The sequence below is a fragment of the Podarcis gaigeae genome (genome assembly GCF_964106915.1).
Source record: "Podarcis gaigeae genome assembly, chromosome: 1".
Taxonomy (NCBI): Eukaryota; Metazoa; Chordata; class Lepidosauria; order Squamata; family Lacertidae; genus Podarcis; species Podarcis gaigeae.
The window spans coordinates 12,488,102-12,505,054 of NC_139678.1; the positions used below are offsets into that span (position 1 = coordinate 12,488,102).

At 46.1% G+C, this 16,953-nt stretch overlaps 1 protein-coding gene across 3 annotated transcripts; it reads left to right on the plus strand.

Annotated features, from left to right (window-relative positions):
• Positions 1 to 4,173: 4,173 nt before the first annotated feature.
• ZBTB42 (zinc finger and BTB domain containing 42) lies at positions 4,174 to 16,255 on the plus strand. Of its 3 annotated transcripts, none has more exons than XM_083735514.1 (2): positions 4,174 to 5,954; positions 9,363 to 16,255. In XM_083735514.1, the coding sequence occupies exon 2, from the start codon at positions 9,377 to 9,379 to the stop codon at positions 10,814 to 10,816; it is 1,440 nt and encodes a 479-aa protein (XP_083591640.1). In that variant the 5' UTR covers positions 4,174 to 5,954; positions 9,363 to 9,376; the 3' UTR covers positions 10,817 to 16,255. The 3 variants fall into 3 exon arrangements, with proteins under 3 accessions (XP_083591640.1, XP_083591639.1, XP_083591638.1); XM_083735513.1 differs by lacking the exon at positions 4,174 to 5,954 and adding an exon at positions 6,903 to 7,589; XM_083735512.1 differs by lacking the exon at positions 4,174 to 5,954 and adding an exon at positions 8,163 to 8,696.
• Positions 16,256 to 16,953: the final 698 nt, after the last annotated feature.

Sequence of the window (16,953 nt, forward strand, 5' to 3'; positions counted from 1 at the left end):
GCTATGTAGGCAGGAGCTGGGCAGAGCAACAGGAGCTCTTCCTGTCGTGCAGATTTGAACCGCCAACCTTCTGATCGGCAAGCCCAAGAGGCTCAGTGGTTTAGACCACAGCACCACCCACATCCCTTAGAACGGGAATACGTAGCTCTCAAGGCGTTTATAAATTTAGGGTCAAATTCACAAAGTGAATGAGTTTTAGTAAAAACTGCCAACTGGCGTAATCAAAAGCCTTAAATAAATTTGGAGAAAGTCAGGAAAGACCTTATCACTCTGCTGCATTTCTGTGTAACATAGCAGTGTGTGTATTACAACAGTGTAATACGTTCTTGTTTACTTCCACTTTTGCTTTCTATTTATACACACCCATGAAGCGGTTCCACAGAAGGGCGGAGCGGGTCCCCAGGCAACAACATGTTTATGTATTTAGTACTAATTAACAGGGTTGCAATGCATTAAGGAAGACAACTGTTTTCTTTTAAGTAATATCTGTGGTTTGACCAGTAAATTATGTTCAGTGTAGCAATTTCTTGCTTAGTTCCACTTCAGTATTCTCTTTATATACTCATGTAGTTATACAGAAATGAGTGGAATAGAGCCTCAGACAAAAACATGTTTATGGATTTCAGATTCTGGAAGTTATCAATATTATTTCTCTACCGAAACGTCAAGTGCTGCCATACTATTTTTTGTTCTAATTTAGAATTTTTTTTCTAGTTTATAATTTTTTTTTAATTTAGAAATATTCCCCCCCCCCCCATAGTTTAGAAATCCAGTAGAAATTTGTCCAGAATTCTCATTTTTGACCAAAAATAAAAATTTTAAAAATAGGATTCCCCCCCCCAAACAATAACACTTCCTCTTTTGGGTGTCTAAAAGAAGTCTTATATGAAATGCACATTTAAAACAGCATAATTAGCAGCATAATAAAATATTTTCATAAGTACAGAACATATCAGCTGCTGTTGCTGCCAATATTGCCAGCTGTGGTTCATGGTGGGCAGCGGCTGTGGAACACTCCAGGACCTAGCACTGAACTAAGAGGCAGCAAAGAAGGTCTTTGAACTCGTCAGCAGCTTTCGTTTTCGTAGCTGGAGTCAGTCACAGTCCAGCCCTCCATGGCCAGGTGAGAAAAGGCCTGCAAGGCGGGGAGCAGGTCTTCCAGGTTATCATAGCCAAGATCGGGATTATCAAATTTTTACGTCAGGGCTAGTAATAGAATCATAGAATTCTAGAGTTAGAAGGCACCCCCAGTCATCTAGTCCAACCCCTTACAATGCAGGATTCGTAACTAGAGCACCCAGGACCGATGGCCATCCAACCTCTGCTTGACAGCCTTTAAGGAAGGAGAGTCCACCACCTTCCGAAGGAGTCCGTTCCACTGTCAAACCATAGGCGCCGACTCCATGGGGCCTGAGCCCCCTCAAAAATTCGTTTGGGGGGGCTCAGCCCCCCCAATAATTTAAGAAAATTATTACCGTAAACTTCGCTCTATAACACGCAGATTTTTTCTCCTAAAAAGTAAGGGGAAATGTCTGCGTGTTATTGAGCGAATGTGTGGGCAAAAATAGGCAAAAATCAGGCAAGAATAAGATCGGGCGTTGGGCGGAGGGAAGGCGGAAGCTGCTGCTTTCCTGCATTCTGCCTCAGGGTCTTACTGCCCACCCGCTTCTGTTGCTGCGTTTGCTCAAACTCAACAAAGAGCAGGGAATCTCCTGCCCTCCTGGCAAGCAGAGGGTTAAGGAAAGGATCGAGTCCTTCCTTCTAATTCTTTCCTAGTCACACTGCGTGCAGGCTCCAGCCCACCACCTCCCCCTCTCCGTGCTCTAGGGACTCGCAGGTGGGAGAGAGAGAGGGCTGGCTTGGGGGGGGGGCTTTTGCCTTCCTTTCCTCCCCCCCACCCCGTTAAACTCCTCCCCTGCATTCTTAGCCAGCTGCTTCTCCGCACACCCCTCTTGTGCTTCTTGTCCCTTCTGTGGTTTTCCTTCCCTCCCCATTTAAAACGTGGTGACAAAGCACGGATCCACATGGATCCTCAGGATTTTTGCACTGGGTCACCCCAAATTCACCATCAGATCACATTACATGTCCATGGCTACAGTCTGTACCAAAAAAATCACGCACCCACTGTTGCCTGGGGCTGCAATGGTGCAAAAACGTGGTTACAAAGCATGGATCCACAGGATCTTTGCACTGGGTCACCCCAAATTCACCATCAGATAACATAGCATGTCCATGGCTACAGCCTGCACCAAAAAAATCACGCACCCACTGTTGCCTAGGGTCACAGTGGTGCAAAAACGTGGTTACAAAGCACGGATCCACATGGATCCTCAGGATTTTTGCATTGGGCTACTCCAAACTCACTGTCAGATATTAAAAATCTTTATAAAATAGAGAATTAAATACATACAGAATGTTAAATTTTCAGTTTCGAAATATTAGTACTAGTTTAGTACTGTATTTCTATATTACTATAGTACTGTATTAGTTATTTTCAAATACTTAAATATTTTTAGGGTGTAAGACCCAATTAAAGCCCGTTATTTACATACAGTATTACAGTATTTACATACAGTATTAACTTTATTAACTATTAAAGCATTAACTTTGAGATATTATTTTTATTTAATGAGCCCTCAGCCTTATTCAAAGTAAGCTTAAATTAGCTATTTCACTTATTAATCAAAGTGCTATTACTGTGCGACAGCAATATTTTATGTTTTATTCTTTTAATGATAGTTTAGGATTTATTTAAATATCATTTCAGTCTTTTCAGAGCTATATATTCACTGCTCTGTAATAGTCTATAAGCATAATTGTTACTGTAAATTAAATTAGCTTTTTACGAAAATACCGTGCGTGTTTTTGTTTTGCTTCTTTTTTCAAAGCCAAAAAGTGTTTCAGGCTTGTCGAGTTTCCCGGAGTGTGGAGTTATAGAGAGTCGAGTTTTCGGGGTTCTAATGTTGATCATATGACTCTAAAATACTTTTAAAAAACTTTAAAACTCACTTCATCTAAAATTTAGAAAACTTCCCGGGGCATACAGGCATACGGTATGGGCCCCCCCAATATTTTTTATAAGTCGGCGCCCCTGTGTCAAACAGCTCTTGCCATCAGAAAATTCTTCCAGATGTTTAGTAGGAATCTCTTATAGCCCCAGACCCATTTTCTTTACCATACAGTGGTACCTCAGGTTACATACGCTTCAGGTTACAGACTCCGCTAACCCAGAAATAGTGCTTCAGGTTAAGAACTTTGCTTCAGGATAAGAACAGAAATCGGGGTCCGGCGGCGCAGTGGCAGCAGGAGGCCCCATTAGCTAAAGTGGTGCTTCAGGTTAAGAACAGTTTCAGGTTAAGAATGGACCTCCGGAACGAATTAAGTACTTAACCTGAGGTACCACTGTACTTACCTGTAAACTGAAGCTCCAGAGGGACCTCCCCAGTACAATCCTGAAATGCATTTTAATTTTATAAAAAATTGAATTTACAACTTTCTGGATTTTCAGCTCAAATTGGATGGAGTCCCAGCCTTGTGTGTTTGCTTCCCTCCTCTCCCCAGCTCTAAGAAACAGATGTTTATTATTCACTTATTGGTTCATTATTGCTGTTTGTTCATGTTATCTATGCACTTCATTAGCTATTCACTTGAGCCGTTCCCTGGTGTTAAATCAGCAAAATGTTGGTTGCTTAATCTGAGTTGCATGGAGAAGGGTAAATAAGCCAAAAGCCCAGGTCTCAACAGGTGGAGTTTTAAAAGCCCCACTCCTTTTAATACTTAATCATTCTGCTTAAAAAACAACAACTTAAAAGTAAAGGCTGTTCATCGGACTTTCAGTTTTGTATGCTAACTTTACCAAAAGAGACAGCAGCCTTTATCTTTCATTTCAGCCTTCCCATTCACTGGAGCTGCCCTAATTTTATAGTCTCTTGGGAATTTCACTGCAGGATTAGCTGAAATTTGATGCTTGGAAACATGGAGGAGTTTCCCCAACTTTCTGATTCAAGGAAGTTATCAGCTGATAAATGCCAGGTGCCTAGGGAATTTGTGCAGACAACATGACCTTTTTGAAGATAATTCGACTTTCAGATCCACTGTAGTCCTATGAAAAGGATGGACCCATTCACACATTCACTTGGGGTTTCTTTGAGTTCTCATTATGCAGAATTTTGTCAGGAGGATTCAATTGAATACCAGACATTCAGTGCAATTAATGTGCTCTGTGGCCAGGGTACAATACAGCCACTTTTCTTTTTTTGTGGGGGGGGGGGGGGAAGAAATCCTAACTTTTTGCAGTTAGAAAAGTGATGGAGAAAATATGGGATGAACAGGAGGTTAACGGGGAGGTATCTAACCACTTTGCAAGCCAATCAGGATGACTGTTCCATATAACCTATTTGCAAGCCAAACGGAACACACCAGCTACACCTGTTGAATTTCCAGTTTTAAAAACACTCTTAAATGGGCTCTGCTTTTGCATCTGTCCAGCTGCCTTACAGGCATACGATCAAATGCACCTAGCTTTATTATGCGGCAAATGCATAAAATACGCAGGCAAAGGAAACCCACCGCGATGATCTCATCCTTGCGTCATGCTTATTCTCGGGCGCACATGCAGGCGAGCTGGCCCTAGTCCCAGCCACGTGGCCCGTTACAGATTTGAGGGACGGCTGGGGCGCGTCTTCGTTCCCAGCCGAGGCGCCCGCACGGTTTAGCCTCGCCGGGGCCAAAAAAAGCACGGCTCTCCTGGGTCCTGACGAACATCCACGAGGGAGACGAAGGAGGGGAAATGCGAGCAGGGCTGGGCGGGCGAATGGCGCTTGCTTGGCAGCCTCGCTCCTGTTTCCTCGGCGGGAGGACACAATGGAAGTGGCCCAACTTGGCACGTTGCAAAGTTGTTGCGTCTCGCAGATCTGCGCGCACCCGGTGGAGAGACCCTTGCAGAGTTCTCGCTGTCCGGCTGCATAACGTGCGGGCGCGTGTGTATGTGACACTTTTAACACTCTGCAGCGGGATCCGAAGAATGCTTATTCGAGAGTAAGCCCCGATGAAGTGAATGGGGATGACTCTAGAGCAAGTGAGTATTAGGATTGCAGCGGGCGCAGCAAGACGCAACGCGTGTTTCGTTGAGAAGCAAATCGTGCCCCATTGAAGCGGCAAGCACACCTAACCTCACTATTCTGGGGTGGGGAAGAGTCTCGTGGGGGTTTACTCCCGAGTAAATGTCCCTAGGATCTTGCTGTAAGCAGAAGGATTGCAGTCTAGCCGCGATTTCACACACGTTTCCTAGGAAACAATAGTCAAACCCCTGAAAAAATAATCACCGAACAGGAGTGCCACAACTGGGTGTCCCACAAATTTGTGGGTGCCTTCATGGGGAATTTTGTGAGTCTTGGGGCACCAAGGAAGTTGGCACCTATGCCACCAAGTAAACGGGCGATTCAAATTCAGACGAGTTGTCGGAAGTATTTACAAATAATTATTTTTGTGGGAAATTATTGAACCATAAAGCTAATCTCTTATTAACTAACATTCTCTCTATTAACAAGCAATAAAGCCCGTAAACTGCTTTATCTCTTATTGCTAGTTTTCGCAGTTTGTCTACTCGGAAGTAAACCCCATTTTCAGTGGTACTTACTCCCAAGAAAGCGCATTCCAGGTCGCAGCTTAACGCAACTTTTCACCAACGCAAACCGGATCGGGCATTACACAAGGCTTTTATATACGTATTCCGGAATACTTCCAAGCAGGCACGCATCGGATCGGGTCTCACGGGTCCCCGCCTCACATAAGCTCCCATCGTTGCAGCGCGACCCGATGTATGTTTACTCGGAAGTAAGTCCCGTTGTGTCGGATGGGGGCGGGGCTTCTTAGCTAGGTGTGCACAGAATCGGGACCTCGTAGTGCAACCGTAGCAAGCAGCTCCCGCCGTGATCAACGAGGCGTGTTTCCAGGTAAGTATACACAGGGTTGTAGTCATAAAAAAACCTTAATTTTGCGGCATGCCTGACTTCGGTAAAGTTTACTTGTCCAAGCAAGCAAAGTCCGTCCCCGGACTCGTTGGCAAAGACCATCCTTCTCGTTTGTATAGTGGTCACTTGAAAAGGAGAAAAACCAACAGAAAGCAGAAAAGTGCATTTCTGGGCAAGGCGACCCCTCGAGCATCTTTTCCCAGAGGCAAGCCCCACACTGACTTCCCGGAGACTGCCTGCAGGATCATAGCCCTGGAGCCAGTAGGCACCTCCCTTGCATGAGAAGCCGACTCGCGAGTAAGCGCGCTTAGCGCCTTGCCAAAACAAAACACAGTCTCCCGCGCGCAACGGCTCCGCAACTGGTTCCCCAAGAAGCGAAAAACCGATGGAAAGCAATGCGCCCAAGGAGAATCCCAAGGCTCAAATTCATATCGCCGGCCTGTGTTATTTCGCCGCACGTTTTCTTGCGGTTGCTTGCTAATGAGGGAGCGTGTAAGAGTCGTCTTAGCAGTTGTCTCCTTTCATTCTCGCTTGCAGGCTGCGCCCACTTTCCTTCCAAAGTCTCTGCAAACGGAGTCCAGTCCCGCCCCACTTTTTTTAAAGTCCGGACAGTGTTGCAAAAACAAATAATTTGCATACTGCAAAAAAAAATATTTTTTGCATGCTTAAAGAGGCCCCCTCGGTGTTTTTTCTTTCCAAAACATTGCCGAGGGACTCCTCGCTGTATTTTCTTTCCAACCCTCCCCACCTCCTTTTCTTCAAACTCCCCCCCCTTTTTTTTTGCTAAGCTATAGCAGAGAGTTTGCATTAAGAGAGAGCGCCGCTGGATTTCTGGACGCGCCGTAGCCGCAAGGACACAGCAAGCACTTTCCTCCTCCAAGCCTCTGCTGCAGCAGCTGGAGAGTTGGGATCGGGACGCGGGGGGGTAAAGGGAAGAAAAAACAAGGGAGGGGGGGAAGAGAGCGAGCGAGAGAGGAGGATTTACAAATGCAAAGCAGCAGCTGAGGACGCAACAGCAGCTGCTGTTGCCGCTGCCCAGAACAGAAGCCCTGGCAGTCTGGCGACTAAGGCGGGGGGAGGGAGGGAGTGGAGTGGCTGGGTGGGGGTTGGATTTTTTTTTTAATGTATTTTTTTCCGGGTTGCGAGCAGCAGACAGCGGCGTCCACGGGGCGCGGAGGCGTCAGTCGTTGCAGCCGCCGCCGCCAGAGTGCTATTGTGTGTGAACTGGGGGGGGGGGGGAGAGAGAAAAAGAGCACACAGAGTTAAAGGGAAAAAGAGACATATGCACACACCAGCATGCACACAGACACACACACTCCCCCATATGCAGGGAAAGTATCGCGAGAGCGCTCTGGCTAACAACCTGCTTCGCAACACACACAGGAGCGCTGCACCGCTGCCGGGTTGCCAGCAACAAGAAACAGCGCGCGGAGCAACCCGGACGGTGGGGAGGCGAGGCGCGCGCACACACACACGCGCGCGCGCACACACACATCTGGGGGGAGAGAGGCTTGGAGTTTGGGGAGCGGAGTTGTCGGGGTGGGGAAGAGCAAGAGGGAGAGAGCGGCGCACATGCAGATCTCCAGCGGCACCCCTGAGCAACACCCAGCCAGGCTGGTGAGTAAAACGCTTGCTTTGCTCTGCGCGTGTGTTCTGTTGTGGTTGCTGCACGTTCTCCATTGCTTTTAAAGGCCGGGGGGGGGGGGAGGGAGCCTGCGGCGGTCTGGTGGGTGGCTCGAGATTTCTCCCCCCTTCCTCCGCGCATTCCACCTTTTCAAAGCTAAGCAGCCCCCTCACAGCTTTTCCTGGCAGCTTGGATTGCACGCGGATCCTTGCGCTTTGGGGCTGCGCTTCGGAACACAAAGGGGGCTGGGAGCTCAGCGGGTTGGCTTTAAAAAGTTGCAAAGAAGTCTGGTGGCGGCGGCGGCGGCGGCGGCGGCGGCTATGGGGAGAGCAGCCGAAGGAATTCCGGATCTAAGATATATATGTGTGTGTGTGTGTGTGTGGTTTGCCCCCCCCCTTTGACCACCCCCCGAAAAAGTTTTCAAACTGCAAGTGCCGAACTTTCAGCTCCTCCGGCTGCTGCGCCCCGCACCTCTCCAAAGGTCAAGCGGTTATGTCCTCCATTTCGAGTAATACGATTTGTTATTTAAGTAACTTTTCCCGGGGTGGAGGAGGGTAGTGGCGGCGGCAGGATTTTGAAGAAGGGAAGGACTCGCTCAGTTTAAGTTTGAGATTTAATAGATGGCTATAATTGGGGGGGGGGGGCGGTTGTTGGAACTTTAAAAGGCAGCAAGCTGTGGTTGGCTGGTAGTTAGATTTGAAGTAACATATGGCATTAAAAGGGGCACAGCTGGAGGTTGCATTTCCATCGCAGTGAAGTCAGAGCAGCTGACTTTCCAGCTTGCGGTGTAATTAGCAAACGGAGCACTCCCTCCCATTCGCTCCTCGCTCCTCTCTTCTCTCCCCCCCCACTCTTTTTTCACACACATACAAGCTTTCTTCCGTTACTGGCTAGCAGAAAACCCCTGCTCTTCCCAATCCCTTGGGTGATCACCCACTTGAAAAGGCAAAGGGGGGGGGGGGAACAAAACAGAAACCCAAACGAGCTTGAGTTCTTCCATAACTCTTTTTGGAGGGACGTGGGGGGGGGGAGAGAGAAAGGAGACTGTATTTTCTTTCTCCAAATGAGCCCTTCAACCCCCTGCTCAGCAGCTGTTCAAGGTAAGGTGTCTTAAGAAACTACCTACCAACTTAAAGGAGTCTTACTGCGGTTTGTTTGTGGTGTGTGTAGCTGCCTTTTGCTTTTAATAACTTCCAGGGCAATCTATAGATAGATAAGAAATGCTGGTGTGTTGTTGTTTTTTTAAAGTGGGAAGATCGGCTTTTTGTTAAAAAAAAAAAAAGACAGTATATGTAGTAGTTGCGGGTGGGGGGTGGAGGGTGCAAAATGCACTTGTTTTTGTAAAACTGTGTGTGTGTGTGTGCATGCAATACACACTTTTAATATATAAAATAGCTAATGGGGGTGTCCCAAAGTTAAGATTTCCAGGAATGCACAAAAAAGCAAAGTCTTCTCTCCCTTCCTCTAAAGCTGATTGCTGTTAAGACAAAGGTTGGGGGTGTTACTTCCTTTAGAAGCTTTGGTTTACTTAAGAGTCAAGTTTTTCCTGTTTTTGAAGCAGGTGTTCTGGTGTGGGAGGCATCTCTCACTCTCTCTTTTTAAGCAATTCAAACAGAAATGATAGCCGATGAACAGTTGAACTGTTATCTCCAAGGCTCCAGTTTACCTCCCCCCCCCTCCAGTCACTCTTGTTTGTTTGTTAACAGCTGCTTCAGGAGGCCTGTGGCTTTTATAATAGTATTCAAGTTTTTCCTGTTTTTGAACAGGTTATGAAGGAAGAATGGAGTTTCCAGACCATAGTCGGCAGTTGCTGCAGTGTCTGAGTCAGCAGCGTCACCAGGGCTTCCTGTGTGACTGCACTGTTTTAGTTGGAGACGCTCAGTTCCGAGCCCACAGAGCGGTCCTCGCCTCTTGCAGCATGTACTTTCATCTTTTCTACAGGGACCAGCTAGACAAAAGGGACATTGTGCATCTGAACAGTGACATCGTCACCGCCCCGGCCTTCGGCTTGCTCCTCGAATTCATGTACCAAGGCAAGCTGGAGTTCAGCAGCCTCCCGGTCGAGGATGTGCTCGCCGCAGCCAGCTATCTACACATGTACGACATTGTGAAAGTCTGCAAGGGCAAGCTGAAAGATAAGGAATTGTGCGTGGACGAGAAGATGAACGGCAGCAGCAGGGCCCATTCGGAGAAGGACGCCCGGGTCCTGGATGACGGAGTACCCTTGGGGCACGGCGAGTTCAGCCCCGGAGAGAAATACAAAATGATTGCTGCAGAATACGAACGTTCTGCTGGAAAGGATAAGGGCAGCAGTTACCCAGGCTGGTCTCCTGATCTCGCCGGCTCTGTGTTAGGTGAGGCAGAATTGGACACCGTGGCAGCTGAAAAAACAAGGGTGAATGTCAGCAGTTCGGCGGGACCTGCGTCCCAAAGACCTCCTCGCCACCCCTTGGCTTTGAGGGAGGCCGAGTGTGCTTTAGACCTGTCCTTCAAGCCCCTGGCAGGGCGAGATGGCTTCCAGCCTTCCTACATCTTTGGGCAGCTGGCTGCTGATGGGCCACCGCGGCAGGGGAGCGAGCCTTTTGTCAAAGATGAAGAAGAGTCTCTGTCGGACGGGGAAGATGGCGAGGAGAGGGGCCTAGAAAGCCAGGGCTTTGGGAATTCTGGCCAGAGCCTGGCCCTAGGGCTCGGGACCATGTTTGTTGCCAGCAATGGGGACGCTTCCGTGACGCCGGAGGAAGACGTCGACCAGGAGCGGGAGGTGAGTGAGGACGACATGGCTTCTTCCGATGTCTCGTCCTCGGGGGTCGTGGTGCCAACCGGGCACATTTGCATCTGCCCGCTCTGCAGCAAAGTCTTCCCCAGCCCACACGTCCTGCAGCTCCACCTCAGCTCCCACTTCCGAGACAAGGACGGCTCTCGGACCAGGCTCTCTCCGGACGGGTCGGTGCCCACCTGTACTCTGTGCGGCAAGACCTTCTCCTGCATGTACACGCTGAAGAGGCACGAGAGAACTCACTCCGGGGAGAAGCCGTACACCTGCGGCCAGTGTGGCAAGAGCTTCCAGTACTCCCATAACCTCAGCCGCCATGCAGTGGTTCACACAAGAGAGAAGCCGCACGGCTGCAAGTGGTGCGAGAGACGCTTCACGCAGTCCGGGGATTTGTACAGACACATCCGCAAATTTCATTGTGGCCTTGTAAAGTCGCTGGTGGTTTGAGGGAAGTTGTTGTCGTTTCAAAAGACACCCGTCTGCTCTTCATGCCGGTTCGCTTTGGGTAAATGATAGGGGAAGGAGGGTGGAGAATAATGTAGGTCTACATTTCATTGCCGGGGGGTGGGGGGGGAGAGAGGCAACATTGGTTCTACCCCTCCCACCCTGGCCCTCCTTAGGCCAGCGGCGACACTTAACGTTCTGTTGTTTTTCTGTGTGTGGCAGGTAAAATGAATCTGAATATGTAGATAGCTTAATCCAAAATCCTTTGGATAGAAGCTGATTTAATCCAGTTGATTGGCCTAATTGGTCTGTGCCAAGTGGGTTGTTCTGATGCTACAGGTATGTTTTGCCCTGCTGGTTTTGAGGGTGCGCTCTTGCACCCTCTGCAAGTTTAAAAGGAATTGGAGAGAGAATGAGAGAGGTCTGAACTTTGATCCCAAACGGCAGTTTAGGTAGGACAGAGTGTGCTGCCTATATAGGAGCCGCCTTCTCCCCCCCCCCAAAAAAAATTATCATTCATCTCTGTGTTGCAGGTGCATCAAGTAGGCAGTTTTGGAACGCATTGACCTGAGTTTCTCTCCCACTCTGGATGTAACTTTTTTGATTCAACCGTTTTAATATACTCCAGACAAATAGAACTTCAGGCAGTGTGAAAGTGATAGCTGGGACAAAGGCTTGTGCTTCATGGGGACTATCTAGAATCCTTAGACTAACTTGGCTCTGGAATAATAACAACAACAACAACAACAACAACAATTTTATTACTTACATGCCACCTATCCAACTGGGTAGCAGAAGCCAATCTGGGCGGCTCCCAACGTACTAAAACACAGTAGAACAACAGTGGAAATCAATGTAGTGCCATCCTGCAAAATCTCTTGACTATTACAGCAAAAATGTTCTGTATTTGGAAACTGGTCCTACTAACTTAAGCTCTCACCTTGCTGCTCTTTTCCCCCCCTTCCATTTTTTTTAGGGGGGGGTTGCAATTCTAGTGAATGGTGCTGAAATATTTCAACCTGTGGGGGCGTCATCTCTCAGGCCTGGTTCACAAATGACCCCAGCATGGAGTGGGTGTGCCCTATGGCTAGGTGGTCTGGAGGGAAAGGATTTGAAGCTCTTGTGCCTTTAATAGTTGCATGCCTCTGAAATTCCCCCTTCTACCCAACTATTAAAGGAGACCCTCTCCTCCTTTGCATCTTGTGCAACCCTACCTGTCGCTCACCTTGTGCAGAACTGTGAATTTAAGCGTTGCCTCCTTGCAGAGAAGCCATTTTTGTGCTACGAAAAAGGAACAGGCAGGTGTTTGGCTGGGGGCTGCCTGCAAAGGCCTCGATTCATGAAGTTTTGATGTGCCGTGGGAGAAGATACTTAGTGAGGTGCAGACATCCTAACCGTGCCACCTTAGTAAAAACCGCATCCCTCTATTAATAAGAGCTCTCCAGTTTTTGCTTCTAACGAAAGCTGCTTTCTTGCAAGTAAATGCCCTCTTGGATCAGGCCTTGAGAAATAGGCTGTTGTTCCCCTTCCTGGGTGCCCAGTGGTCAAAGGCACCAGTCCACCAAAAGACTCCATCTTTTCCATTCCTTGGTGAATAGCAGGCATGGTTTGTGTAAGGGAGAAAGATGGGGAGCTGAACAGCCAAAGTGCTATTGAGCTTTCCCCATTCTGTGATGGTGGCATCTTCTTGTGAAAGTAGGTAGGGATACCTGAATCTCCACCCGTTTCTGCTTGCAGTTGCACCTGCCTTCCCTTGGGGCATAAGTTGGGGGTGCCACCTGTGAACCATGCCTCCCCATGTAGCTGCCTCATGCACCTGCAGTTTCCCCTACAGCTGTTAGCACATCCTTGGCCAACTGGGCACCCTCCAGATGTTTAGGCCTGCAGTTTCCATCAGTCCCAGACAGGAGTGGTCCGAAACATTGGTGTGTCAATTTAGCCAAGAGTGCGTTATGAGCTGGTACCATTTAACTCCTGCCACGAAGGATGAATTAGCAGTTGCTAAAGTTTAGCCCATGCATTTCAGACTTACGGTTAAAGGCATAGGAACAGAACCGGTCGTTCTGTTTTTAATTATTATTATTATTTCCGTGGCTCACTTGCCCCTTTTCCAGATTTGAGCAGCAAGCTAAGCCGGTGAATGTACTGCCCTGCACACTTAATTGTTTGCATGCGTGCAAATGCTCCTGTTGAATGCACAGAAGCATGTATATTTGTTCTTGTGTGCTCTCTCTCTCTCTCTCTGCTTTCTCCCTTTCTTTTAGCATAGGGGGGTTGGCTCCTTTAAGAGCATCTGCAAGTCAGAAATAGGACACTAATCAGGAAACAGAGCTCCGCTTTTTATTTCTTGGTTTTCTTTTCATCCCTCCACCCCGCGCCCTTGAACTCACCGGGCCTCGCTTGACCCTTGTAGAGAACACATCTGGTCAGAACAGCTGGTGGGGGGAAGCGTGGGGAGAAAGGGTGGGCTCAGATGGGGCCCAGAGGAAGTTTGAATCAGGGGGTCGGAGTAAGGGAAGGTGCCATCACTATCATTTCTTCAAGGGGGGGGGTGGGAATGCTATTTAAGGGTGGTGGTTGTTTTTTTGCAGTGTGCAGGCAGTTTGAAGGACCGTTTCTTGAAAAAGAAACACTTAGCATTTCAAAACTACTAGGATGTCTGCCGTCTTTTTGTGTGATGCACGTTCTTGTTCCATAGAGTTGGAAATGGCTTACACTCAATTAAGGATTTACACTATGTTAAAAGTTTTAAATCTCCCCAATGTTTTTTCTTAACATTGCTTTTTTGTTTTGCTCCTGGTGATATTAACTATTGGTCTCCATAGGGTAAGATTTAGCCAAGTTCCACTTGGCCATTCACATGGTTCACTCCAGACAAGCAATTCTTTGTCGCATTGTTTTGGGAGTGCGGGTTCCTTTTTCCTTTAGTTAAGAGAGATTGAAACGCTGTAGAGTTGGAACAAATCTGGGGTGTTACTTCAACATATTTCTGCCTAATTCAAGAATGTCTTTCTAGCAACGTCATTACATATCAGGTTATGCCTTCTTAAATCCATTCAATGTATATTTTTGCCTACGCGAAACTTTGAAAAAAGAAAGAAAAAAGATTGCACTTGAATGTAATTCTGTGGCATTGGCATCTAGTGAATGGGACTGTAGAAGGATTGCCAAGTCAAATTTACGGATGTTTTCGGATTCTCTTAAAGTGAAAACCATCTCATTTGGAATTTTCATGGGTTTTCTTTAATATTATGGAAGCACTGAAATAATTTGCCCTAAAGGGCATGTTATGTTATCCTGCAGAATGAGACAACATAGTCCTGCATTTCTGATTAGTGGGATACCACCACCCCTGCCCAGAGGGCACATGACGCCACGGGAGGCGATGAGGTGCTCACCCAAAGCCTTCTTTGATTTTTGCCACAAAAGTTCTCACTACTGAAGAGACAACCCTCTGAGATTTAAAAAGAGACTCGCCTCTTCAACTACCAGAACAGATGCATAGCTCTGTGCGTGTGGTTTTCTTTCTCCTGTACACATGTCTTCCCTGTTAGTTCCTATCCAATGTATTTAGGAAGTTATGCTATGAAGGAGCAATATTAATATCATTATAGAAACACTAGTTGAGGTAGTGTGGTGGTGGAATTGTGAGGGAAGCAACTCCCTGTTCTTCAGATAAAACTGACGGGTTGCAGTTCCTTTCCTATTCCTCTTAAATTACGAGTGCACATATAATGTGAATTTTTACTTCTATTTATAAAACGTCTAAATGGAATTCATTTGTTACTGTACAAATATTCTTGCTAACGTATGTGAGGCGTGTCAGAGCAGTACATGCCTGAGATATGTGACTATGGTACTGTGGTCTTACTTCATGTTTCCCCCTTCCCCCCCCCAAAAAAAAACTTGGATTGGAAATAGCACTGAACAAAACTTTCAAAAATTAAGTTATTTCTTTTCTGTTTTAAACTTTTAAGTTATATAAATATATTTTTCTTCCTCCTGATGATACTTGATACGGTATTTATTAGTTTTTTTTTTAATGGAATGCTTACTTTGAGCTTCTTTTTTTCAGAATAACAGGCTTGAAATCTCTGTGTAAATTTAATTTTATTTCTTTACATGTTTAAGAAGCGAGAACGTGTGAATCGGTGTGTAGAATGTAGGGCTGTTCATTTCCTCATCCCAGTGAGAATTCCAGCGTGCACACGGAATCTTTGTTAACTGCAATAGCCAGCCTGCTGCTCTGCAAAAGTTTTGGACTAGTTGCAGTCCTAAACATCTGTCGGCTGAGGTGAGATGCTTCTTCCAAGTGGATCTCCACCTCCTGTTGTAATGAACAGAGCAGCAGTGAATGTGCCTAGGTCTCTGGATTGGGGTACATGTTTGCTTCCTCCTCCTGGTATTTTTGTAGAAGGATTTTAATTTTAATTTTTTTTAGAAGTGCCATATGACACCATTGGAGTCTGCTGGTATATTAGAGGGTTGAAAAGAGTTTGCATCTGAGTGTTGTCTAGGAATCTTGAACTTTTTAGCAAGGGGCATGCATTGGGCTGCAGCAGGGAGGGGATAAATGAATTGTCGAAGCATTGTCTTTTTTCTCCCAACTTTTCTGGGTTGGTGTTTTATTTGTTTTGTTTTTTTAAAAAGAAGTTTGCACTTTTGAGATTACTTCTGTTTGTTCTTTGGGTTGTTTTTTTTTAAGGTTGCAATAGTTCTGAGCATGTATGTTTGTTTGTTTGAAAAAAATGTTCCTTACTCTACAGGAAAGTACTAAAACCTTGCACATTGAGGTGTCTTCATTATTATGCAGCAGCTGTTCTGCCTTGCAAAGAGCATAATTGGAAAGTCCTTTTCGACTCCCATTCTCGGTTTTGATTTCATCCCGAGTCAGGATTTTACCACGATAAACTGCTTTACTTAAACAAAACACTGGATTTGTCTTATGCTCCAAACCGATACTGTGAAGAAAAAAAAAACGTTTTGAAAGAAGAAGGAAAAGAGAGAAAGATAAATCAGTTATTTTTAATTGCTTTTAATTTTGATGCAGTTCAGAGTCAAATATGTATATTTAAAGACACTAATTTTTTGTGGGAGAGTTTTTTATAGTATACAGTATGTAGAAAAGCTATTGGAATGAGCTATATTTTATATAAAAAAAAAGTTCTTTCACTGTTTTATAGTGAACTATTTCCCCCACCCTACCCCCAGTGTTAGGTCTATGCTGTGTTTAGCTTAGGTTCGACAATCGCATATATATACAAAAAAAGGCGTTGACAGTTTTCCCTTCATGTTTAGTTTCCGTGTGGAGTTTTTCTCTCAAGTTTTTTTTGCAATTGTGTGTTGATATGTGCTGTTTTAAGAAAAGGAAAAAAAGAAACTGTGACAATCGTGATTAGAACTGTCTTTATTAAATAAAACATGTTAGAGTTATAAAAGAAATCCTTTTCTTCTTGTTCTAAAAATTCATGGCGGAGAAGAAATTATGTTGGAAGGCACTTGGGATTTAACCAGCATTACCCTCCTTACTTTCCCCACTAAGGATCTATTTCAATTTTGGGTCCCCAGATACTGTCAGACTGCAACTCCCATCATCCCTGGCCACTGGTCCTACTAGCAAGGGATGATGGGAGTTGTAGTCCAATAATATCTGGGTACCCTAAGGTTGAAAGAGGCTAATCTATGTGTTTAACCTCCCCTCAAACAATATGTAAAGATGGAGCATTTCACGTATTATGCTGAGGCAAGGCTAGGTTTGTTCCTGAGCATGCACTTTCAAGAACTGAGATGGCTCATTCTGTAGAGCATGAGACTCTTGAATTGCAGGGTTGTGGATTCGAGTCCCATGTTGGGCAAAAGATTTTTGCACTGCAGGGGGTTGAACTAAATGACCCTCATCATCCCTTCCAACTCTGATTCTAAGAAGCTAGAGCCACCTGTAGCTCCCTGAATGATACATGTGATTGCAAAATTGCCTCCCTCTCTCATTCTTGATGTATGTGTACAGCTAAAGAGATGGGTGAAGCGATGCCCTTTATCTTGTTCCTGTCTGCAAACAAAACAAACCTTGAACCTTTTGAGTCTGCCTTATTCCTCCATTAAAAAAAATTCACAGTGGTGGTGCCGTTGGTATGAAATCC

Bases quoted from the DNA above. Each gene is read 5' to 3' on its own strand.
- ZBTB42 (XM_083735512.1), top strand. From the start codon at position 8,660: ATGAGCCCTTCAACCCCCTGCTCAGCAGCTGTTCAAG. The intron at 8,697-9,362 runs GTAAGGTGTCTT...GTTTTTGAACAG, and splicing joins CTGCTCAGCAGCTGTTCAAG to GTTATGAAGGAAGAATGGAG.